Raw genomic sequence first — 26,537 nt, forward strand, 5'->3', positions numbered from 1 at the left:
GAAAGAAAAGAACATTTTTGTCAATAAACGGTACTATAAACTGGATATCTCTATGTAAAGGAATGAAAATTAGACCCCTATGTCTCACCGTGTACAAAAATCAACTCAAAATGGATCAAAGACCCAAACATAAGACCTGCAGGTATGAAGCACTGGGAGAACACTGGGAAATCTACTCAAAATTTGTGCATAGTTTGGGCATGGTGGCTTGTGTCTGTAATCCCAGCAGTCAAGAGGCTGAAGCAGAAGGGTTACTGTAAGTTTGAGGACAGCCTGGGCTATAGCACAAGACCTTCTATCTAAAGAGGAGGAGGAGCCGGGCGTGGTGGCGCATACTTTTAATCCCAGCACTCGGAAGGCAGAGGTAGGAGGATCGCCATGAGTTCGAGGCCACCCTGAGACTCCATAGTGAATTCTAGGTCAGCCTGGGCTACAGTGAGAACCTACCTCAAAAAATAAAAAACACTAAACTAAAATTATTATATTACCCAATGGTTCAACTATGGGGAATATCCTCAGTGAAATAAATAAATCAGGGCTGGAGTGATGGATAACTGCGTAATGTGCTTGCCATGCAAGTGTGGAGACCTGAGTTTCCATGTAAAATGCTGGCCATATAACTGCAACCCCAGCAGTGTGGAGGCATAGACAGAGAATCCCTGTGTCTCACAGACTAGCTAGTCTAGCTGAATGGGTGAGCTCTAGGTTCAGCAAAAAACCCTGTCTCAAAGAACAAGGTGGAGTGTGACTGAGGAACACCTGATGTCTACTTCTGGCATGCACGCGTGCGTGCGCACGCACACACACACACACACATATCCCCAAACAGGAACATGCATACATACATTGCACAAATATATATGCAAAAAAAAAAAAAAAAAAAGAACTACTAAAGAGAGATGGTGAACATGGTGGCATACACCTGTCATCCCAGCACTTGGAGGCTGAAGCAGAATTGAGAACTGGAAGCCAGCCTGAGTTACATAGTGAGCTCTGGGCCAGCCCGAGACAGCAAAACCCTGTCTCAATCCTCCCAAGTCACCCCAAGCAAAGAAGAAGAGTCACAGTGTCATTCCTAACAGCCAGGATACAAGATCTACCAAGGTGTTCAACAGACAAATGAATCGAACACATTATTTAACCAGAGGAAAAAATGAAATCCTGTCATTTGTAGCAATATGGATGAACTGGAAGACATTATGTTTAGTCAATAAGCACAGAAGATAAAATAACACTTGTTTTTAGTCATATGCAAGTGCCAAAAAAAGTTGTTTTCATAGAAATAGAGAATAAAATAGTGGCTAATAGAAGTTAGGAAGGGTAGAAGGTAGGGGATAAAAAGTAGGGAGGATAAGAGTTATTAAAATACAGTTTACATACATATAAATACACATACATGTACCACACCCAGAAGGGCAATTATAGCTCCAAATGAGTTATTTTATAATTTTAAGGAGTTGAGAAGAATTTAAAGTTTGCCAACACTAAGAAATGACACGGGTGTAGGTAGATGAAAATGATAGTTACCTGTGATTGGATCATTATACATTCTAGTCACGTAACAAATTGTAACACTGGCCTATATGTAAATATGAACAACTTCAGACATGAAGGTGAGAGAACCTTCAATATGTATTATGTAAATTATAAATCAGTTGGAAAAAAGACAACCAATAAAGAAATAAGCAAAAGCTGCAAATGGAAGTTTTATATGTGCCCAATAAATATGTAATAAGATACTCTGAAAAAAAAAAAGATACTCTGCTTACCAATAAACAGACATAGGAAAATAAAGACCATAGTCAGACATACTTATGAAATCTACAAAAGTAAGCAGTCTGATAACACCTATAGAGAACATGGAGACCAATGAGAATCTTATACACCAGACACAATGTAAATTGGCACAATCACTTTGGAAAACATTTGGTAGTACTCTGTAAAGATAAGAATTTACTCAGTTCCAGTCCAAGTCACCTAGTCAAGAGTGCCTTGTGCGCAGTGTGCACGCTGTCAGCACCTCTGCCTGTAACAGTGAAGCCAAGAAGTAAGTCAGGAGCTCATGAGAGCATGAATGAAGAGTCACATACTGACAAACATTTACCAGCACTGAAAATAAACAAGCCTTATTTCCAGGCACCAATGTGCATAATTTTAGAAACATAAACAATGTGATGCATTATGTGAAGAACATAACATCTCCTTAATAATCAATATATGTATCATTTAAGTATATTATATGCAGAACTTTGAAACAATTATAAGAATGATGCATATTACATTTAGTCTAAGAGGAAACTGTGAGTAGAGGAGAAAGACATAAGCAGATCCATTATTAGTCACGTTCCAGCACTTTGGCTAGTTGATGGTTTTATCTAAGTTTGTGTGCTACTCTATATATTTACATATTTTCCTTTATAAACATCAGATATACTTCTTAAAGGCAACAGGAAAACAACTTCACATTCAAAAAAGACGAAGCTCATACCTTCAACTATGCTAGACTTTGCAAGAAATCCAGAAGATGTTTTTAGAGCACCATTGAATACTACAAAACTTGCACCTGTCACTGAAAAGGAAAATTAAAAATTACTTACATTTTAACCTGCTCATTTTATATTTTATTTGCTATACTCAGAATGTGGAATACAAATATTTAAAGTATTCAATAAATATTATTCTTAACACATAAGAAATGCAATTAAAAATAAAAGAATAAAATATTACACAAAGTAATTTACTATGTATTATCAATTCAATAGAATAAAAGTTCTCCTTTGAAATGGATTCTACTCAGTCAGTGGTTTTACACTGGAGCCCAAGGCTCCTACCTTTCCTGGGCTGGCCAGTGGCGCTGCTGGCCTGCGTCTGGTAAAGCCCTTCATTCTGCACACAGACCAGGTGAGAGTCAGCCTCTGTGCTGAAGCTGGCGCCAATGCTGATGACGTGCTCATTAGAGGAGCTCAGTACCTTCATGACCTGAGGAAACAGAACACAGCATCTGCTCAGAAAGCCTCCCACATTGCTCTGCCTGTGCTAACAGCCACATTCTTAATCTGCTTCACAATTACAAAGCTCTGCTTTATAAAAAACAAAAGTCTCAGGATGTGATTGAAACTAATTATTTTAAAATAAAATCACTTCAATTAATAAAACAAGGAAAAAAGATAAACATACTGGATTAAACTAATTTTTGCCAAACAAATTCTAAAACTTCAAAACCTTATTGTTATACATTAGATACCCTCATTCAAAATTAAAAAAAAAAAAAAGGGCTGGAGAGATGGCTTAGTAGTTAAGGCACTTGTCTGCAAAGCCTAAGGGACACAGGTTCAATTCCCCAGGACCCACATAAGGCAAATGCAGAAGGTGGCACATGCATCTGGAGTTCATTTGAAGTGGTGGGAGGCCCTGGCATGCCCATTCTCTCTTATCTGCCTCTCATAAATAAATTAAATAAGCAAATTTGAAAAAAAATTTTGAGAGCAAAAAAATAAATCTTACACAAGTCTAAGGAGCTCTGATATTCACCATTTATATTTAAAATTGGAATAAAGCAGCTATACTCACATCGCTGTATCCTTTCCGGGGTATTTTTATACAGCTTTTTCCCATCTCCATATGTATCAACAACTGATCTATATGATGCAAGGTATACTGGTAATTTCGAAGGTCCTACAAAAATAATCACAGTCCCACAATTCTTAGACTATCTCTGAACATTGTCTCATCCATTAAGTACTTTTAAACATATATATCATTTTAAGACTTTTGCCACAGTGTCATCAAAATGCCTTCCAGGAGGCTGGGGAGACAGCTCGGCAGTGAAAAGGTGCTTGCTTGCAAAGCCTGCTGGCTTGGGCTCAGTTCCCCAGCACGCGCATTAAAGGTGGAGGCAGTGGCACATGTATCTGAGGTCACAAGAGCAACGCAAGGCAGAGCCGGGGGCGTCTGAAGCTCAAGGGCCGCTTAGCCTGGCATTCTTCGTGGCCTCACCGTTCACCTGCTGCAGCATGATGTCTTGTCACAAAGGTGGAGCACAGACACATCAAAGTTGTCCTCTGACCTCCACACACAGACCATGCACATGCACCCTCATACATCATATACAATTAAAAAAAAAGAACTCATTTATGCTAAATAAACTTGGCATATAAATGATCCTTCATTGTACCAAATGTTCACAATTAAAATAAAAAAATAAAACTGGGTGAAATTTCATAAATAAAAAATTTAAATAACAATATAAAAACAAAAGTTCCAAGTACTCACAACAAGTAAGTTCATAATAGTGTGTCCTATTTCTCCAAAAAGAGGTTTTCGGCTTCTGATACTTGTTAGAGGAGCAGGATATACTACACATAGAGAGAAGGCTTGATTACTATTGAGAAAATCCATGAAGTATTACATTTAGTACCTTAATTTTCATTTTTCAGACAATCATTACAAATAAGCACCACAGTGATCAGCTCCTGGAGGAAAGTGAGAAATGACATCGAGACTTACTGTGGACCTTTGAGACACCACACTGAATTGGGAACTCTACAGAGACCATCTTAGCGAAACCCTACCAAAATGTGAGAATTAAGGGGATCTATATGCATTCTCTAGATGAGAAAGTTGGCACGCAGAGATTAATAAACTTGTTCTCAGCAAGTAAACTGTTTAAACTGACTTGAAACCAAGTCTGTCTAATTCCTCAGCATTTAATGTGTTCATTATACATGCTGTCTCCACAAAAGCATGGGAGACAAAAAAATTACAATTGTTTTAGACCCCTATAAAACCTTGATAATTTAATGAAAAGAGAAATATAAAAAACTAGCTGGGTGTGGTGGCGCATGCCTTTAATCCCAGCACTTGGGAGGCAGAGGTAGGAGGATCACGGTGAGTTCAAGGCCACAGTGAGACTCCATAGTGAATTCCAGGTCAGCCTGGGCCAGAGGGAGACCCTACCTTGAAGAAAAACAAAAACAACACTAAAGACTTCAGAAGCACTACTGAACTGTGTTAATTTACGAGTGGTCACAACCTTCACGGGCCTTTGTCAACATGGAGAAAGGAGCACAAGGAGCCTTAGAGGTCGGCACAGAAAAGGGGACAGGACACGGGACTTGCCAGAGCCGGGCTTGCTTTCTTTCAGGCACCGAAAACACAGACCCTACAAAGAAGACACTGTGCTGGCAGCGCAGAGAACACTCTGGAAAAAGAAACGCGTTTGCAGAAAAGGCAGGCACGACTTTGCTGGTCACGATGAAAAGTCACCTGCTGTCAGTTCTCAGCTCTCAGCCGGGCCATACGCCGGCTAACCTGTGTAAGGCATACTCGGCGACTCTGAAACTTCTAAGACACGCCATGGCAACCACACCTTACCGGGACAAACATATTTTATAATGTTAAAAAGGGCAGCTAAGTTATTTAGAAAACAGAGGATCTACTCTGAGGAAAAAAACCTATTAGCGCTAAAAGACATTAAAATGATCAAGAGCATAATTAAGGCAAATTCTGGCTTTTAAAAATATTATTTATTTGAGAGAGAGAAAGAGAGAGAGAGTGTGTGTGTATGGGCACAGCCGGGCTTCCTGCCACCGCAAACAAAATCCAGACACGTGCACCATACCGTGCAGCTGGCTTTATGTGGGCAACGGGAGAATCAAACCCAATCCATCAGCCTTTACCCACTGAGCAATCTCTCTAGCCCCAACTACTGATACATTTTTTTAATTTATTTATTTGAGAGCGACAGACACAGAGAGAAAGACAGATAGAGGGAGAAAGACGGAATGGGCGCGCCAGGGCTTCCAGCCTCTGCAAACGAACTCCAGATGTGTGCGCCTCCTTGTGCATCTGGCTAACGTGGGACCTGGGGAACCAAGCCTCGAACCGGGGTCCTTAGGCTTCACAGGCAAGTGCTTAACCGCTAAGCCATCTCTCCAGCCCAACTACTGATATTTTTAACCTCATGCTTTTATGAGGAATATGATTTCTACTGTCACAGGTCGATTTACTGAAAACACCATTCTCAACAGATATTGTTTAGAAGGACTTGTCAGTGCACAAAGTATTATAAACAAACTACTGTACAATTCAATGATATTCCAAAAAGGTGCCTCAATATGAAATGGCAAATAATCCCCACCTGAGAGTTGTTTTCAGTCTTTAATAATAGAATTTAAACTTTGGCCATTAACTTTCTCACATGTACATTACCCCCATAACAAATTTCATGTCATGTATAAACAAACAAGGATGAGCACCATTAATTTCAAGGTGTGTGTGTGTGTGCGCGCGCGTGAGAGAGAGAGATCGATCTAGCAAAACATAATAAATACAGAAGATGGTAGAGAATGATTAACTTCCATCTATGACTTTCCCTCATCACCAGTAATGTCTGGCAGTCACAGCTTTGCAGTTTCAACCCTTTTGGTCCTTTCAGTAGTCCACGTGCCATGATTCAGATTCTAACCGTTACTATGAAAAAATCAGTCTTAGCTATTTTCAGGTGTTGCTGTCCAAAACAGTGGCCATGTTTACAGATTTTATGTCCTATAATGTATTGCCACAACCCAAAAAATTAGCATTCAAATATTTTAACATAAATTAAATATTAAGCTGAATGAAGAAAACACTTGGCTTAGAATACAATGCCTGAACTTAGGATAACACAGAAAAAAACCCAAGATAAAAGTTAATTTATGTAAAAGAATTACTTAACTTCTAAGTGCTCAGAACCCCTACCACCAAAGCCAGAGTCTAATGAAGTTTGCCAAAAAGACAGATTTAAATAAATTATCTCAGTTGCTTAAATTGCCCATTCTGAAATAAAAATGACTTTTGTATCTTTTCTACATTTGACTTTCTTCCAAAATGATATGTATTAAATGATTTGGAATCACATGCCTAACAGAATATACTACATGTGATATACTGCACAAACAACAAAAACATTCTTTGTTGACAAGAAGTCAGGGATAAAGATGTAGTGGGAATTCAAGTTTAACATTAGAAGAAGTTCTGAAATCACAGAAATAGCCATATACAAAAATCTAGACAATACCAGCTTCAGAATCTCCAGTTGTATCAAGAGGGTGTATGCTACAGTCAGCGTCCGTTTTGAGCAATTAGAATATCAGGTATATGAAAGCACAAGTAAGGAATTTAAAACTTAGAAAAAAGGCAATCACTAGTGTGGTGGTTTGATTCAGGTGTCCCCCATAAACTTAGGTGTTCTGAATGCTAGGTTCCCAGCTGATGGCAATTTGGGAAATAAGGCCTCCTGGAGGCAGTGTATTGTTGGGGGCGGGCTTATGGGTGTTATAGCCAGTTTCCCCATGCCAGTGTTTGGCACACCCTCCTGTTGCTGTAGTCCACCTGATGTTGGCCAGGGGGTGATGTCCACCCTCTGCTCATGCCATTATTTTCTCCTGTCAGCACGGAGCTTCCCCTTGAGTCTGTAAGCCAAAATAAACCTTTAGTCCCAGGAGCAGCTCTTGGTTAGGTAATTTCTGCCAGCAGTGTGAAGCTGACCACGACAGCTACTTTGAAGCCACACTTCTCTTGATAGCTCCCCCTGGACTGCCGCCAGCCAGTGAACTCAGCAGCACTGATGACTTAGGAGTGTGTTTGGATTTATGAGTAAGCTGGAAGGCACTAATTTGCCTCTTTATTATGGTTGAAAAAAAATTTTAAACTCTCGAGAATACTTTTTAAAAATTCATTATTTATTTATTTAAGAGCAACAGACACAGACAGAAAGGCAGATAGAGAGAGAGACAGAGAGAGAGAATGGGCACACCAGGGCCTCCAGCCACTGCAAACAAACTCCAGATGGTGCACCCCCTTGTGCATCTGGCTAATGCGGGTCCTGGGGAATCGAGCTTCTAACCGGGGTCCTTAGGCTTCACAGGCAAGCGCTTAACCACTAAGCCATCTCTCCAGCCTGCTTTTTTTTTTTTTAAAGTAAACTGGGCATGGTGGCTCACCCCTGTAATCTCAAATCTCAGAAGGCTAAAGTAGGAAGATCTTTGTGAGCTCAAGGCCAGACTGGGCTGCAGAGCAAGTTCCAGCTCAACCTGAGCTAGAGTGAGACCCTGCCTCAAAAACATAAAGATGACGACATTAAAAATTTAAAATACGTTACTGTAATTTATGAACACAAAGCAACTTCCTGACATACCAACATTTTCTAAACTAATATGGTGGCAGAATAGGGTTGTCTTAGAAATTTAAAAGTACACCAAAACAAAAGTAATTCAATTAATCTGGTAAGAATTACTTTAATGATTTCTCTGAAATTCTTTGTGTGTGTGTGGAGCGGGGTGGGAGGCACAGGTCAGCATTTCAACATTGTTCCTCAACTGTTCTCCACTTATTACTGGTTTTTTGAGGTAGGGGCTTGCTCTAGCTCAGGCTGACATGGAACTGACTAGATAGTCTCAGTATGGCCACAAACTCATGGCAATCCTATCTCTGTCCACCAAGTGCTGGGGTTAAAGACGTGCACCACCATACCCGTCTGTCCACCTTATGTTTTTCTATACATTTCCTTTTTTTTTTTTTTTTTTTTGCAAGCCAAGAGAGACAGTGGATACAGAAAGAGAAAGGAAGAAAGTGGGCACACTAGGGCCTCCAGCCACTGCAAACAAATTCCAGATGCATGTGCCACTTTGTGCATCTGGCTTTATGTAGGTACTGGGGAACTGGAACCTTAGGTTTTGCAGGCAAGCACCTTAACCGTCGAGCCATTTCTAGCTAGCCAGCCAGCCTTGGGGCTCCTCCCCATGCTGAGATTACAGGCAGGGCCACTGCTGCACGTAGCTTTTTTACATTGGTGCTGAGGCCTCAGGTCCTCATGCTTGTACAGCAGCAAAATTCTATCACTGAGCTGCCCCACAGCCCCCTGAAATTCTTACCTTATAGTCAGTATATTTGAAAATGTGAAACCTACCTTACTATACTCAAACTTACCTTTATATTCTGCACCCAATCTCAACATTAAACGCATAGGGAAAACCTTTGCCCAAGGAATCTCCAACTTCTGGATGAGAAGCCCACAGAGAAAAGGGCTGCTTGGTAATGGGAGGTCATCAAGCTTCTGGAAGGTTGGTGTAATGAACAGGAATCCTCCATGATCCTTACTATTGAGAAAGCTTTCAGTAAAGGTGATGCTGTCCAAGTTTTCTATGTATTTTCCTGGAAATAAAATTAGTAATAAATAATTTTAAGTTGTTATATTATTATTTTGATGACAAAGCATTCTTCTGAGTTTGAAAGTCCCAATTAAACTTTCTTAAGTAAAAGCAATGCAGAATTGTCCCCTTGTTTTTCCTCTACTTAGGCTGGGATATAGCGCAGTGGCAGAACGGTGTATCTCCAGCTGCGTCTTGCTGTGTGAAGCCCGGGACTCAATCCCAGCACAACTTACAAACACACAAAGAACAACAACAAAAGGAGAGTTCATCGAATATTATACACTATCTGTGAACAAAGCTGAGTTACTCCTGGACAATGAGTAAGGAACTGTGAACAAAAATCAGAAAATGTTTTCAACTACAGATGCTTTTTTCTCCTTAGTGTATGATCTTAAGAAAAATTATGTTCTCCCAATATAGTATAGATATTAATGAAAGTATATGGGTACATCTAAAAAGTCAAGGAGGGAAATTTCAAGTCCACAGAATAAAAACAAAAATTATGGGGCTGGAGAGATGGCTTAGCAGTGAAGGTGCTTGCCTACAAAGCCAAAGGACCCAGGTTTGATTCCCCAGAACCCATGTAAGTCAGATGCTCGAAGTGGCACATGCTTCTGGAGTTCATTCACAGTGGCTACAGGCCCTGGGATACCTATTCTCTCTATATATACATCTGTCTCTTTCAAATAAATAAACAAAATAGTTTTATAAAAATTTCTGTACAGACACAAATCACACAAAATGTTAGATTTAAGGCCGGGCCTGGTGGCACATGCCTTTAATCCCAGCATTCGGGAGGCAGAGGTAGGAGGATCGCTGTAAGTTCAAGGCTACCCTGAGACTACGTAGTGAATTCCAGGTCAGCCTGGGCTAAACTGAGACTACCTTGGAAAACCAAAAAAAAAAAAAAAAAAAAAGCCAGATTTAATAAGACTTTAATAAGATCTTTTATAAAATCATTAAGCTCATGAAAAAATAAATCTTCAGTATAATTAGCATAGCCAAAAATTTAAATGCCTTTAACTAATTCATCCAATATTGAACCTGAACAGTTCAAAACAAAATGTCATACCTTTTAAAGCATCCTTATATATCGTGATAAATAGTCTGAAGATGTCCTTGGGAATTGTGTCCTCATTTGGCAAACATAACAAGAGAATAATAATTTCTGCCTGTCCCAAGCCATGCAATCCATTGGTTGAGAAGTACCAATATTTATCTGAGGAATCTTGAGCAATAAAAGTAAACAACTATGTCAACTTCTATCAACGTAAGTAATTAAAAATTGTTTCTGCATAAAGCATAATTGATCAAATACTTGTTTTTAGTTAAAAACTGAATTTTTTAGAATTCATCTAAGACAAAGGTTTAATGTAGGGAGTGAAGTAATAACACTAAATTAAAACATGCTGAAATGCAGTACATTAGCTTCAGAGATGGAAAGCTAGCTTCCTTGGTGGTCCAGTGATTAGGATTTGGCACTCTCAGATGAAAAGCTGGTGAACACACTAAGTAGTAAAGATTACTTATTACTGAGGATTATCTATCTGCTCCTTACTTTTAATTAGGCCACATGTCACTGACTTTAAAACTGTCTTAGCTGGGTTGTGGTAGCACATGCCTATAATCCCAGCACTCAGAAGGCAGAGCTAGATGGCTCCCCACAAATGTGAGGGCCGGCCTGGTCTACATAATGGCCTTCAGACCAGCCCAGGCTACAGAGAGAGACCCTGTTGAAAAAAAAAAAAGGAAGAAACTGTCTTAACTGTTTTGACTGCTATTAAATCATTATGCCTGCTCATATCATTTATCAAATAGCATGTACTAACCTTCAACTGATCTAAAAGCTACAAGAGATAACAGGTAATTATATACTAAGTGTCAAAACATATCTCAACCAATCTGAGCAAAGTGCCTGTAACCCTAGCATTCAGGAGGGTCTCTAGTCTGAGTTGCACTTGGAAAATACATGTTTAGCTGTCTATGGCTAAAAATTATCCAATGCTTCTTATTTTTCACTGTTGCCAGTCAAAATCTAATTTGAGAAATAATTATGTCAGGAATAATGCTCTGCAAAAGCAAGAAAGAAAAGCAAGTATCTACTTACAAGATACTAATTTGACGTTCACCAGTAGATTAGCATTTAGAACAAATGTGACAGGAGGAAATCCTTCCCCTTCAAGAAGCGAAGTGATCTGCTCAGGAGATGGGTGTTCTTGCACCACAGGCGCTAGACAGGACAGACAGATTAGTCAAGGCCAAGCCTCCTGGCTGTGCATACAATGAAAGATGTACAAAGCCAATAGTCCCATTGAGCAAAAGCAAACATTTCAAGCAGGATTTAACTACAATATGGCTGGTATGTTCAAAACAATGTTGTTTCTTAACTATACCTGTCTGCTATGTAGCAGCCAGGGACACTTGGTCTCATACATATTTAAAAAAAAAAAAAAAGAGGAAACATTTCATAAAATCAATCACCTCACTGTACAAATGTTATACACTCAATTATTTCCTTTCCATCCATTAATTATTGTAATATATACAAAGCCGACACATTTGTAATATATATACAAATACATTAAGAGCACTTTAGAAAACTTTAGCAACTTCAAAGTTTTGAAACAAACACTTCTGTCAAAAGTGAATTCCAATTTGCCTGTCAGTCCACTAATTTCTGAAATTTACATGTCCATGGAAACAGTGTAAGTCTAAGTACATATGCTGCTTGTTGCTACATCCTGCTATCAGTAACAGGTAGCAACAAACAAAACTTGACAATAAGAAAAGACCTATGGCACTGAACGAACAGAGCTCCCCGTGCTTGTCACTACAGATGAGTTCATGAAATGGATCTACAGACAGCAGCTTCTGTCTCAGGACGCAGCACAATGCCCTGGGGTAAGGAGCATACACTCCAGAAGCTGCTCTGGGGGGTGGGGAGAACCAGTCACAGCATCCCTGGCCTGAGGAGGACCTTAGAGATCATGTTTCTCTTACAGAGGGGGTGCCTATAGAGATTACACGCTTCAAGTTTACATGAAGCAAACAGGTGATGAACTGGAACTCCTCATTTTTATTGTCCAGTTTAATGCTCTTTCTTTGGGAACCAGGCAGTTCAAACCAAACCAAGGCTGGAGAAACGGCTTAGCAGCTCAGGCGCTTGCCTGCAAAATCAAAGGACCCAGGTTCCCATGTAAAGCAGATGCACAATATGGCACAGGCAGCTGGAGCTTGTTTGCAGTGGCTGGAAGCCCTGGTGTGCTCATTCTTTATATATGTCTGCCTCTCTCTCTATCTTAAATAAATAATAATTTTTTTAAAAGAAAAAAACCCAAAGCCCTAAAATTACAGAAACATTTCAAAAAGTCCATGAGTTTCCCTATTGTATTAGACTTTGCCCAAGCTAAATTAAGGACCCAGATGTGATAATAAATCACAAACATTCAAATAATTTTGGATTTGTTTTGTGGAAGGCTTTTTTGAAAACTAAAGTTATCAGCTCTGGTACATATAACAAAATTGTCTAAGTTTTAAAAAATGCATTTCATACACTGCAGAAAAATTCATGTGTATATTCTTTTGAAAGTGTAAATAATTGATACCACACCTGATCCCACTTCTCCCGATGCCATGAGTACTGGAGGCAAGTTGCTGTCATCCTCCGGTATCAGACTAATCTTACTGCAGACGCACTTGCTGATGCCACATAATAACCTGTAATCTGAAATACCAGCAACAGGTAAGTTGCTGCTAACTGGGACACCAGTAGGACTAGGCGACTCTTCAGTTTCTGCAAAAACATCATCATCTAGTATAAAAGAACCGTAAGTAGGTAGCCCCTCGTTTCCTGTGTTTACAGGCAGTTTTTCCACAGACGAAATGTGAGAACTCAGAATTATCTCATTTCTTGCAGGATCTCCTGTTTCACTGTTTAGTTTTTCCACTGTAGTAGAGTGGGTATTATCCACTGTAGCTACAATCTGTAAAACAAGAACGCAGCACTGAATCAGCTCCTATTCTCTGTTCAACGGTGATCTCTTAGTAACATGGATGTTCGCAAACACAAGGAACGGAGCAGCAGGATGGTCTGCATCCGGTCCTCCGGACTCACGCCCAAAACCCAGTGCGCCAGCCGCGCCTGTAAGCCCGGCGCTGGGTAGGGGACACGGGCAGGTCCCTAGAGCTCACTGGCCAGCCACTGCAGCGTAACTGGCGAGTTCAAGGCTAACAAGAGATTCTGTCTCAAAAAAAGGTGAATGGTGCCTGAAGATGGCCTCCACGTACACACACACACACACACACACACACACACACACACGAGTGAGAAGTAAACAGATGAAAGGCAAAACAAGCTCCTAAACAGAAACCATTTCACTCCTTTAATTTCTGTGCTATAAAGCATTAAAGAACATAAAGTTTAGTTTTACTGAAGGCTTAGGTAGGTATTAATATTACAGACTGTCAAAATGAAGCAAAGATTAGTTGAGGATCGAGTGAAATATTATGTAGTCAACAACTTAGTTCAACTCAAGCTTTCCCCTACTGATAACACAGAGAAAGCCCTGGAAGAGTGAGAGTTGGGGAGGGAAAGGAAAAGGAGTGGGGCTCAGAAAGCAGAGTGGCAGACACATCCTACAACAGCCACCACCCAGAGAAAGACTATACAAAATCAGCTGCAATGAAGTCCCTTTCATCTTTACTGTCCAGAGTAAGTAAGACTTGGGAACAACTCACGAACTCAAGTGATCGTACTGGCCTGTTTACAACTTTCGTTTTGTGGAAATACTGATTCAGAGAATGGGTATGAGCTAAGGAATATGCCTTCAGTAGTTATGCCTACTTGTAAAATCTACCTTGAGAACTTTCACCTTACTGGGCAAGACTGAGCTGGTCAACACTTCAAAGAGGGGGAGGTGCTCATGACCCCAGCAATCGCTACCAGCAGCTAATGGCTACTGGGGGGGGTCATATTCTTCAGGGGTGTGGCCATTGGTAAACTGTCCACGGCCCAGGAGATAAGCGGCATGCTCATGCAGGTCACAGCAGTCTAACCCAATGAGCTCAACCCCGGGACGGCAAAAAGCAAGCAAACAAAACAGGAATGAGATGAGTTGGGAAGACGAAGTGGTTCGGTAGGAGTGAGATAGCAGAGGGCGATTATGGGAAGATTACAAAATACGTTACATACACATAGGAAATTGTCAAAAATTTTTAAAAAAGAAACTACTTACAAACACTATTACCTGTCTTCTATTTAAACCTAGCACAGTCATACAAATGCAAGCAAATATATCACCATCAAATACTTTCCTAAATGTCTGAAAATTATTAAAGCTGTATTATTCTAAATTAGAAGATTAATTCTCAGTTTTATTTCTTTACAATGGTTCTCAAAGTGGCACAGGAACCCCTGAAGTACCCAAGGTCCTTTTCAGAGTCAGTGGGGCCCTGGAACTTTCTTCATATAACTAACAGAACATATCACAAATACATTGTATGTGAAAGCAGATGTGATAATCACCTTCTATTTAGTCAGATATTAAGAAAATTTGAAAAAAAATCCTGTCTAAACTAAACTGCTTTAGTTTTTAATATGCTTTTTCATAAAAATATTATTTCTACTAATGTAATAAGTTTGTTATTTTTCAAATAAGATTTTTAAACTTTCTCTATCATTTTATTATCATATTATATAAACACATACTCACTGCTTCCCTGCAGGCAGACACAACCTCACATGTACTCACTGCTTCCCTGCAGACAGACAGAACCTCACACATACTCAGTGCTTCACTGCAGACAGACAACCTCACATGTACTCACTGCTTCCCTGCAGACAGACAGAACCTCACACGTACTCAGTGCTTCACTGCAGACAGACACAACCTCACACGTACTCACTGCTTCACTGCAGGCAGACACAACCTCACACGTACTCACTGCTTCCCTGCAGACAGACACAACCTCACACGTACTCACTGCTTCACTGCAGACAGACACAACCTCACACGTACTCACTGCTTCCCTGCAGACAGACAGAACTTCACACATACTCAGTGCTTCACTGCAGGCAGACACAACCTCACATGTACTCACTGCTTCACTGCAGGCAGACACAACCTCACACGTACTCACTGCTTCACTGCAGGCAGACACAACCTCACACGTACTCACTGCTTCACTGCAGGCATACCTCAGAGATACTGCAGGTCCAGTTTCAGACTGTGGCTCCTACACAAGTCACTTAAGTTTTTGGTTTCCTGGTACATACAGAAACTAGGTTTATAATACAATGTAGTCTATGAAGTGTGCAATAAATTATATCGAAAGAAAAGTATATATTGCTAAAATGTGAATATTTGAGCTTTTAGAAATTGAGGCTGATAGACCTGTTCTATGAAGTTGTCACAATCTTAAATTTATAAATACTACAGTATCTGCAAAGTGTAGTAAAGAAAGTGAATGAAACCAGGTATGAATGTGCACTTCTCATTATAGAAGCAGTCAAAAGACAAGCACTCTAATCATCACAAGGGGAATTTTATGCATAATACAATTTTACTTAATGTTAGTTATCTAGATTTCTTACCATGGGAACATCAGGCAAAACAGGACTAAAGTCTTCAGGACATCTTTTACTTCCAGATGATAATTTTGCTGTGTCTGCAACTTCACCATTAGGTAATATGCCATCTGCAAACCATACTCTCTTTTGTTCTTTGGAGCAGAGTCCTGAAATCAGTTGAAAAGATATATCATTTTAGTAATAGGTGCAATACCAAGTGGGACAGTTAATATTTTCAGAAGCTTTCTGCTATCCATTTGCAAGCCTCATATTCTGGAGTTCATTTACAGGTGGCTGAAGGCCCTGGCGTGCCCATTCTCTGTCTCTGTCTCCCTCTCTCCCTCTTTCTATCTCTCTAAAATAAATAATTTTTTAATGGCTTTTCATGACTCAAGTATCTAAGCACAGCCCACTTCTGTCTAATTTATAAAAGGGAGCATATTAGGCCAGTTGTGGCTATGGGAGTCACACTCTGAAAACGAATGTACAGAAATCACACCTTACGGACAATGAGGGAAAACATGGAGCTTATTATTGAGGCCAAGCTAATGAATGTGAAGTCCTGTGTTAAATCAACTTTCTATTACTAACAAAGCATCTGAGAAAATGGTGTAAAAGAGAGGTTTATTTATTTATGGTTTTTCAAGGTAGGCTTTGGTTCTAGCCCAGGACCCTGCAATTCACTATGTAGTCTCAGGGTAGTCTTGAACTCATGGCAATCCTCCTACTTCTACCTCCTGAGTGCTGGGATTAAAGGCGTGCGCCACCACACCCAGCAAGGAAAAAGATGCGACTAATGGTTCTAGCCCAAGGTTGCTTGGCCCCAATGCCATAGGCCTGTGACAAGGGGGCACACTATGGCAGCTGGAAAGATGTGAAAGAGCAAAGCTGCCCACCTCATGGTGGCGAGAAAGCAAAGAAAGACCCAGGGAGACCAGGGACAAGATACATCCTTCCCATCTCCCCTCCTGTGACTTCCATTCTCCAGGTAGGCCTCAGTTCTTGATGTCCCCCACCTTCTAATGATGCCATTGGATTTCAGATCCATCAATGGATTAACCTCATGATCCAACCAGTTCCCCAAAGTCCCCACCTCTGAAAAATGTATTTGTGACCAAGCCTCCAAAAATGTGCCTTTGCAGGGACATTTCAGATCCAAACCACAAGTAGTAACTAGATAAAATTTAAGGACTACAGAAGAGGGATGCATATTAGAGATCCAAGCATAAACAGATAAGCAACGAAAAACATACAAACAACAGAAAAAGAAAGAAGTCTGAAAAAGGAAAATGGATCATGCGCATTCAGGAGGCCATTTCTTTCACTTAACAAGCAAAGAGTAACTTTTTTTCTTTTTTTGTTTTTGGAGGTAGGGTCTCGCTGTAGCCCAGGCTGTCCTGGCATTCACTGTGTAGTCTCAGGGTGTCCTCAAACTCATGGCAATCCTCCTACCTCTCCAGAGTATACACCTGGCAAGAGTAATATTTTAATTCTTACAATGCAGAGCACACTTTATGAATACTTATTACTATTTACCCTCAAATATCAAGGAATGAACTATAGTTAAGCATCAACATTGTTCACTTTGTTAGAAAGTATCCAAATCAGGTGGTATGACAATCAATGCCAGATGATTTTAGAATAATATGAAGATACAAAAGGGGAGCTGGGTATAGTGGCACATGCCTTTCATTCCAGAGCTTAGGAGGCAGAGAGGCAGAGGTAGAAGGGTCACCATGAGTTCAATGACAGCCTGAGACTACATAGTGTCAGTCTGGGATAAAGAAAGTCACTACCTCACAAAAACAAAAACACACACAAAACAACAACAACAACAACAAAGCACTCTCATCTCTAATTCCGTCACTTCGGAGGTTGAGGTGGAGGACGATACAGCCAGCCTGGGCTCAGAGTGACTTCCAGGTCAGCTGGGCTAGAATGAGACACTGCCTTAAAAACCATTGTTTTTAAAACTTATGTACAAAAGGTTTTATGTCTACTTTCTAGAACAAAACAGAGATCACATTAAGAAAATGGGAATTATGCATATACGCTTGTGGTATTAAGAGGCTTTTTTTTGTTTATTTTTTAATTACTTATTTGAGAGTGACAGACAGAGAAAAAGAGGCAGATAGAGAGAGAGAATGGATGTGCCAGAGCCTCCAGCTGCTGCAAATGAACTCCAGACGTGTGCGCCCCTTGTGCATCTGGCTAATGTGGGTCCTGGGGAATTGAGCCTTGAACTGGGGCCCTTAGGTTTTACAGGCAAGCGCTTAACCACTAAGCCATCTCTCCAGCCCTAGGAGACATTTTATGCAAGACATTTTTCCTACATTTGTAGTATCTTGGTAGTAATTTAGGTTCCCAATATAAGAATATGTAATTTTGGGGCTGGAGAGATGGCTTAGCAGTTAAGGCACTTGCCTGCAAAGCCTAAGAATCCAGGTTCAATACCTCATTATCAACTTAAAGTCAGATGCACAGGGTGGCGCATTAGTCTGGAGTTCATCAGTAGTGGCTACAGTCCCTGGCACACCCAGTCTATCTGCTTCTCCTCATCTCTCAAATAAATAAATAAATAAAATATTTAAAAACTTAAAGAACATATAAGTTTTATTATTTTTTATGAGAAAGAGAGAGCAAGAAAGAAAATTTGCACACCAGGACTTCTAGCCACTAAAATTCAACTCCAGATGCATGAGCCACCTTGTGTGCATGCATGGCCTTGTGCATCTAGCCTATGTGGGTCCTGGGGAATCAAACCTGGGTCCTTAGGCTTCGCAGGCAAGCACCTTAATCACTAAGCCAGCCCCCAGAGAATGTAATTTTTAGACACAAATTCATTCATCTTTGGTTATAATATACAGTTATATACATTCATCTTTCTATGTATCTTGAGTTACATAATTTATATGTATGTGTATATTTATATTTCACTCCTTAAGTGAAAGAAATGGCCTCTTGACTGCACATGATCCATTTTCCTCTTTTTCAGATGACTTCTTTCCTTTTGAAGGTAGGGTCTCACTGTACCTCAGGCTGACCTGGAATTCACTACGTAGTCTCAGGGTGGCCTCGAACCCGCGGCAATCCTCCCACCTCTGCCTCCCAAGTGCTGGGATTAAAGGCGTGTGCCACCATGCCAGGCAAATAATTTATGTTTAGTCTGAAACACAGCATTGGCTTCTTGTTACCTTCAATGTTTGGTTGCTTAAGTGCTGAGGTTGGTAGAGCTGTAGGTGAAGTAACACTGGGCGTTTGGGGCTCCTGAAGCGGCTGGACGGTGGCGCTCTCGTGAGAGCGATGAGGCTTAACGCTAGAGCCAGTGGGACTCATCATCCTTTCGAATGCCTGAGCTACAGAGGGGAAAGAATAGCATTAAAAACTCAAGGTGCTTTTGAGCTTCAAAGTAAATCATGATAAATATCTAATTTTCACAGAAAAAAAATAAACAACCAATCAAGAAAAAGAAATGGCACTTGGCAGAGGTTGCCGGAGTGACAAGCACTGGCCCTTCCTTTGCCTGTAGCACTCCACTCTGGTCAGCTGCCCGTGAGTTACGTCAGTACTGCATTGGACATTTACCCCAGAAAGCAATCTTAATTTCGTAGCCCTTAGGATCTATTTCCAACATAGTTTGAGTCATTCTTTAAGACATGTATGAAAAGGGTTTTTTTAAAGACATATATGATTATCTCATCTATCCTTTGTTTAAAACATTTTTAAAAATTGTTTATTTGCTGGTGTGTGTATACGTGTCTGCACCAAAGCCTCTTACTACTGCAAACAAATGCCAATGCTTGTTGCATGTGGCTTTACATGGATGGCTTGGGAGTTCAATCTGGGCGGTTAAACTTTGCAGGCAAGAACTTTTAACAGCTGAGCCATCTTCCCAGCCCCCAGTCCTTCCTTGAATTCCTTCAATGGCTTCTGGCTGGAGTAAAACAAAGTTGTTAAATGACTCAGAAGGCCCTGCAGTATTTATAGCCTACCTTCCCCACCTTTCCAATTACCTGCTTGCCCACGTCTTTCAGTAGGATCTCAGTCACTCACTAGGACCAGCCGCCCAGGCTTCCTTGTTCTGCAAGTCAGCAAGCACTCCTCAAGCTATGTGTCTTTGCTCTTATGACTTTGTCTAAAATACTCTTTCCATAGGTACTCATATTTCCTTCAAGGCTTCATTCATATGTCACGCTATCATAAAGGCTTATTATTAACACCTTATAAAAATTACTGCTTTCCGCTAACCTGGTACTACCCACTCCTCTTACACGTTACATTTCAGTTTGCAGGACGATCACCGCCGATATCCTCCGTGTACCACCCGCGTCGGCCCGATTGGTAGACCGCGGCAGAGCAGGACGCGGGCTGTGCTGACACAGCCCCAGGGCACACGCTGTGCCTGCGTGCCGCTGAACCACCTTTTCATCAAGCCCAGAACAGCTGACAACTCCCTTCAGAACCTCTCCAGGGCAATCTACCTAAGTGCTGCTACTGCTAAGACACCTTCCGAAGTGCCACTGAACCACAGCACTCCTAGGAAGCCGCTTCCAGGAGCCAACTGAAACCACAGCTTACATTCCGAGTTACTCGGTAACCCCGCTCCGAAGCTACCTGCCATTCACATGCAACCTCACTCAGCACAGCCTCAACCTCGTTTCTACTCAAGCCATCTTTTTCCTCTATTCCTTCCTTTGCTGTGTCTCACAACCCTTGAATCACTTCTTACTTAAATGATCATTTCTATCCTTTTCATCTCTGTAGTTGATGTTAACGTAACTTTTACTCATGTTTTCTTCTAATGCATAAATTAATGCCTAATAGCACCATGAAAGTATGTAAGATATCAAAACAAAATAAAACAGGTAACGAAAATGAACTTATTGCACAACATTTTTTCGTGTGTGTAGGTGGTGGAGTGGGGATATTAAATCCAGGGCCTTGCATGTGCTAGGCAAGCACTCTCTCCTGAGTACACTTCCTTCCCTCCACATTACATTCTTTGACAGGCCAAGTTTAACCTTCATGCCCTGTTCAGTCTCTTGAATGTTTGTGTCTCCCTCTCTTTTGGCCTTATAATCATAGTATGTTTTCGTCCTCAAACCAAAATCTGACCCCTCAACTGATATAATGCATTGAACCTTCCCAAATGTTTTATTTTTTAAGTGGGGGAAAAGTTGCTCTATTTATATTATAATGTAAGAGCTTGTCCTAAAATTTAGTTTCTAGCAGATGACTTAGCTAACAGCAGTAGCAGCTGTCTTCTAGACACTGAAGCAATGTAGAAGGAAATAGCTATAAGCACCTGGCCACTTCATAAATAATTGTAGTAACATAAAATGTGACTTATATTCAATTATCTTCCAGAGCACAGGTCAACAGCAGGGAGTAGAACAGCTTACCTCAGGCTACTAGACTCACATCAGAGATTTTTGGAGAATTGCTGAAAAAATTAATCTTCATTCAAAAGAGAAAAACAAATTATTATCAGGTATTTATACTCCTGACTAATGGGAAGCAGTGCCTGAGCTAGTGCACAGCCCTGGTCCAAAAAGGCCCAAGTAATTTTTGCTGGGAACTAAGTGGTCAACAAATCTTTGAAAATGCAAGATCTATGCAAAAGAACAAACGTGTATTTAGGGATGAAAACACAGCTATAACACACGCACACAAAACCTGCAGGAGGGCTGGAGAGATGGCTTAGTGGTTAAGTGCTTGCCTGTGAAGCCTAAGGACCCCGGTTCGAGGCTCGGTTCCCCAGGTCCCACGTTAGCCAGATGCACAAGGGGGCGCACGCGTCTGGAGTTCGTTTGCAGAGGCTGGAAGCCCTGGCGCGCCCATTCTCTCCCTCTCCCTCTATCTGTCTTTCTTTCTGTGTCTGTCTCTCTCAAATAAATAAATAAAATCCTGCAGGAACTCAAAGACTACCAAGACCACAGTTGAGCAGGGAAACCCACCAGAGAGCCGGAGAGAGATGGGAAGCACGCGCAGTAACACTCTACGACCAAGAAGGGAGCCGAGACAATGCGCCAACAGCTGGCAGGCCTGTGAGTCCGCAGAACCGTATGCACGTCTGTCATTCTCATCTCAGGCCGCTCTAAAAGGTGAGAGCTATGATCTTGCCGCTTACCATTAGTATGTAACATTGAGGACCAAAGGACAGGTATTTTATAAATGTTTAAGATGGTGAGGATGAGGACGATGACAAAACAATACGCATATGAAATGCAGCATTTAAGGACTTGGTACCTGTTAAAAGTTAATGAACTGCCACTCCAGAAACTGAACGCTTCCTCTCCAGATTGGTGGCATTAATTGTAAGAGTGGAACAAAAAGAAGAGAAACCAAGCCTTGGGATGTCCCACCTAAGCCAGATAAGTCAACACTAGGTCCCTGCCTTAAGAAAATAAAAATTTATCTTTGTCACAATCCAATTGTTTTGATATATATTCAATTGCTGGGAGAAAACATGTCAGGTTAATACTCACCTTTATTAACAGTCTCATAGCAGATTATACATACTCTTGCCTCCTTTTCTAGGTACTGAAGTTTACATTTCCTATTACAACAGACACCACAAAACACCTATAAAGAGTAAAATACTGTATTTGTTTTTGTCTCCAATATATTCACACTACAGGAATGGGGAAGGGAGCACTAAGAGCTATTTAACCAAAATCCAACTTACTTATATGATTCATTTTTATAATCACCATAATAGTAAGAATTCTTTAATGATCTTTTTTAACTTCAACGAGTGTGACAGCTAATGACTGTCAACCTGGCGGGCCTGAAAGGCCTTGCTCTCCTAAAGTGCACCTCTGGGCACGCATGTGCAGGTGCTTCCAGTCCGAGCAGACATGCGCATGTGGGACCTCGTGAGGGGAAGGAATGCCCTGGACGGGAACAGTACCAGCCAACAGGCTGGGGCCTGGCAGGAGTAACAGTGAAAAGGAGAAAGCCAGGGTGTGCAAGCTGCACTCTTCTGGAATGAGTATCTACTGGTGCTTCCCTCCGGCACACACATCAGGCTCCAGCTTCTTTAGCCTTTCAATGCCGATTCCCACCAGTGACTCTCCAGGGAGCCAGCAGGCCTACACAGTGGACTGGGACTGCAGAATTTGTTATCCACACTGACCACCACCTCTCTGAGGCTCACAGACCTTTGACACACACACACACACACACACACACACACACACACACACACACACACACTGTACTCAGTCGGATTTGTCTCATTAGAAAACTCCAATGCAATAAGGTTTTCACGCTTTATAATCTTATCTCTGATAAGAATTTCTTCAAAACCATCATGTGAATTGGAAGCCAATGAAAACATTAATAGATACCTATCATTTTAAAAGTCCCTTACACAGGGCTGGGTACATTACTCAGGTCAAGAGCTTATCTAGTATCTACAAAGCCCTGGGATCCAATCCACAGCACTACAGAAGTACAAAACTTCCTATAGTTCTTTACTTAACCTTTACAAGTAGAATACTATCCTGCTACAAATTATTAGCAAAATGATCGAAACAGCCGGGCGTTGTGGCGCACACCTTTAAATTCCAGCACTCGGGAGGCAGAAGTAGGAGGATCACTATGAGTTTGAGGCCACCCTGAGACTATATAGTGAATTCCAGGTCAGCCTAGGCCAGAGTGAGACCCTACCTCAAAAAACAAACAAACAACAAAAAAAACAACAAAAAAGATGAAAACATACTGCTAAAAAAGATTAAATGAAAAGTAAGAAGGGGACTGGAGAGAAAGCTGAGCAGTTAGCCTAACGACCTGGGTTTGATTCCCCATGACCTACGTAAGCCAGATGCACAATGGCGCATTCATCTGGAGTTCATTGGTAGTGGCTAGGGGCCTTGGTGCGCCCATTCTCATTCTCTCTCTCTGCTTACAAATAAATTAAAAAATATTTTAAAGACATGTATAACAATTTCCTTAACATTTATAGGTAATCTCCTTATCATCCAACTATTCTCAATCAGGACACAAACAAGGTCAGGTGTGGTGTTCTGTGTAAGCCAACTGGCTTTCCAGCGTCTTCCTGGGAACTGTTCTTAAAATTAAGTATTCAAAGACAATTAGGGTGGGGGGATCTGACTGACTTTGGAACATCTGATTTATCAATAGTAAAAAGTTTAACACTTGGACAGGAGATGTAACTCAGACACAGAATTTGTTTGAGGCCCTGAGTTCAATCCACAGCACAATAAAAGAAGAAAGAAATATTTGCGTAACTTACTTTCCCACATGCTCGGCAGTGGTGTCGCCGTTTTGTAAAGGTGAATTTGACTTGGCAGTTCATACAGTTTGGAGCTTCTGAGTCTGGAACCCACGTAGGCTGTTTGTGGCCCAGAGCCAAGACTTCTTTATGAGTGCTTTCAGGCAGAGCCTCATTTGCCTTTACAAAACTGGATCCATTTTCAAAACTACTTTCTATATCGATGTAATTCGAGTTGAAGCTAACTTGAGGATCAGCTCTACAATCTGCAGGACAAGTGGTGGCCACAACGGCATTTGCCATGTTGGAATCACTTCCTGGCTTACTTGGAACATCTGGTTTATTCGGTTCCTTTGAACTCCTTGCTCTCGATGGAAGGCCAAGCAGTTGCTTAGGTCTAGCCCCGCCAACATGAACAGACCGACTGTGGATACTGGTGACTGGGGACTCTTTGGTCACCTCAGGCTTGCTGGTAGAGGGCTTCTGTTCAACTGGAATTGTGCTTTTTTCCTCCGTACAGTGGCCACCGTTTTCTAATGTCATATCTTTATCAACTGTTTCACAAGTCACAGAGCCACCACTCTCCCCAATGGCTCCTGCCTCCGCGTTGAAGTATGTGTCCCCGGCATTCCCGTCATCTAAGCCTTTCGCATCTGGCGGGCTCTCCCGAGAGCCCGTGGGCCCTGCGCCGTCTTCAAGAGGTGCTGCGGGCGTCGCCTGCAGGCGCTGCTCCGTCAGAAAGGCGTCGAGCTCAGCATCGCTGACGAGCGCGGCAGTCCGCGAGCCGTCGTCGATGTTAAAGTAGTCGAAGTCTGGCCCGTCGGCGTCACTGCCCGGGACAGCGAGGCCTGCACAGGGAAGACGGGGAGACTCCAGGGCACGAGCCGCAGAGGGCTCCACGTGACGGGCAGCAGCTGCAGAACTGGCTTCATCAGGGCACTCCAGACAGTCAGCCCTCACTAGCTCCTGCTCAGGCTCAGCCTTGGCTTCCCCCCTCTTTTCGTTTACTGGCTGAAGAAGTATAGTTTTACACTTTTCCTTGTGCTCCCCGTCTAGAGCCACACTTTTCTGCATTTCCTCAGGCGCAGTCATCCCATCTTCCTTCTGCTCATTTGGAAGTAAACAATCACCTCGTGCGTTGCCATCAATTAAAGAGCCACACAACGAGCCAGACAGCGGAAGACAAGACAATGAAGACCGTGTAGCCTCACTTGACACGGGCAGAGATGAAGAGGAAGGCTGGGCTATATCATTATTATCTTTAAGGTCTAAGTTTTTTGAATCTTCTTCTACTAACGGTTTCATAAACCCAGCAGTTCTGTTTTCCTGGGAGGAAAAGTCTGGTCCTGTGGAATTTCCATCTTTTGGATTTGAGTCACTCGGACACATCCCTTCATTTTCTGGATGACTGCAGGGCAAAGCATTCCCACTATCTTCTTCCCTTAAGCGTTCGGAGGCATCTACGACCGCCAAGCCCGCCCTCTCTCTTTCCAGACAGCCGTCGTCCTGTGGCAGCTCACACGGAAGGCTCCTGTGCTGTGCGGTGCCTCCGGCATCAGACACTTCAGAACTTCGGGGAGTCAGAGGAGAAGACGCGTCCAGACCGACAACTGTTCCTCGCTCATGAGAGACCATCTTGTCCTCTAAGCTCACTGCTCTGCCACGATCACAAGAACCTGAAGGTGCTGCGTCTGCTTCTGAAGCCAGCTCCACTGCACTTAGTTCTCCACTCTCTAGCTGGGAGGTGACATTGTTCTGTTCTCCTGTGACAGGAGCACTCCCATGGTCTACCGGAGAAACACCGGCAGTGTCTGAAAGTGAGGATGAATCCAACCCAATCAAAGGACCTGCGCCAGACGTGACGTCATCTGGCAGCAATTTCTTAATGTCCTCTTCACTGCTGGTTTCATGAACGAGGTTGCCCATGTCGCTTATCAGGTCACAGACAGGTTTACCACATCTTCTCATACATAGTGGCTGGGCTTCATCGGAAGTACTCCCATCCACACAGGAAAGGAGATCTAGCCCCATGACATGTTTTTCATTTTGTAGGGAAGTGAGTGCCCCACATGTTTTTTTATTTAGAAAACCCTGGCTTGCTTCGCAGCATGTTTCTGATGAGACCCAGCTAATGCTTCGGTGGTCCTTGGGTAGCAATGAAGAAACTGAACACTGGTTAGAATCAGATGCATTTTGTGGCCCTTGGAGATAATCTTGTTCATCTAATTAAAAATAAGACAAGTTTAGTTAGATTTTAAAGACATTATGCTTTCTAAAGCTTCGAGATAAATTCTGTATGTGGCTTTAAGTATTTTCTAGGTTTTACTTTTGAATACAGATGTTTACAAAGAAGCTTCTATTGCTGGCCATCGGCTCTATTCTGTACAAGAAAAGTAAAAGAATAAACTAGGTTCTAGGGTGTTGTTCAGCTGGTAGAATGCTTGCCTAGCATCCATTACCAGAATTGATCCCTAGCTCACATGAACCAGGTAAAGCACACCTGCAGTCCCAGCACTAGGAAGGTGGAGACTGCGGGATC

The 26,537-nt window shown here is 41.7% G+C and overlaps 1 protein-coding gene across 3 annotated transcripts in view; it reads right to left on the reverse strand.

Moving 5' to 3' along the window:
* Zfyve16 (zinc finger FYVE-type containing 16) overlaps window positions 1–26,537 on the reverse strand; it is a 52,377-nt gene that overhangs the window by 11,514 nt on the left and 14,326 nt on the right. For 2 of the 3 annotated variants that reach the window (XM_045133720.1, XM_004651651.2), the window contains 12 exons: window positions 24,020–26,220; window positions 22,248–22,344; window positions 18,954–19,115; window positions 15,784–15,926; window positions 12,802–13,174; window positions 11,299–11,421; window positions 10,264–10,419; window positions 8,968–9,192; window positions 4,273–4,355; window positions 3,571–3,675; window positions 2,832–2,979; window positions 2,489–2,569 (listed from right to left, as the gene is read on the reverse strand). In XM_045133720.1, coding sequence (XP_044989655.1) covers window positions 2,489–2,569; window positions 2,832–2,979; window positions 3,571–3,675; window positions 4,273–4,355; window positions 8,968–9,192; window positions 10,264–10,419; window positions 11,299–11,421; window positions 12,802–13,174; window positions 15,784–15,926; window positions 18,954–19,115; window positions 22,248–22,344; window positions 24,020–26,220 — 3,897 coding nt within the window. Of the gene's footprint in view, window positions 1–2,488; window positions 2,570–2,831; window positions 2,980–3,570; window positions 3,676–4,272; window positions 4,356–8,967; window positions 9,193–10,263; window positions 10,420–11,298; window positions 11,422–12,801; window positions 13,175–15,783; window positions 15,927–18,953; window positions 19,116–22,236; window positions 22,345–24,019; window positions 26,221–26,537 lie in introns of those variants that run through there. The other variant, XM_045133721.1, reaches the window with a different exon arrangement.

The sequence above is a fragment of the Jaculus jaculus genome, chromosome 14 (genome assembly GCF_020740685.1).
Source record: "Jaculus jaculus isolate mJacJac1 chromosome 14, mJacJac1.mat.Y.cur, whole genome shotgun sequence".
Lineage (NCBI taxonomy): Eukaryota > Metazoa > Chordata > Mammalia > Rodentia > Dipodidae > Jaculus > Jaculus jaculus.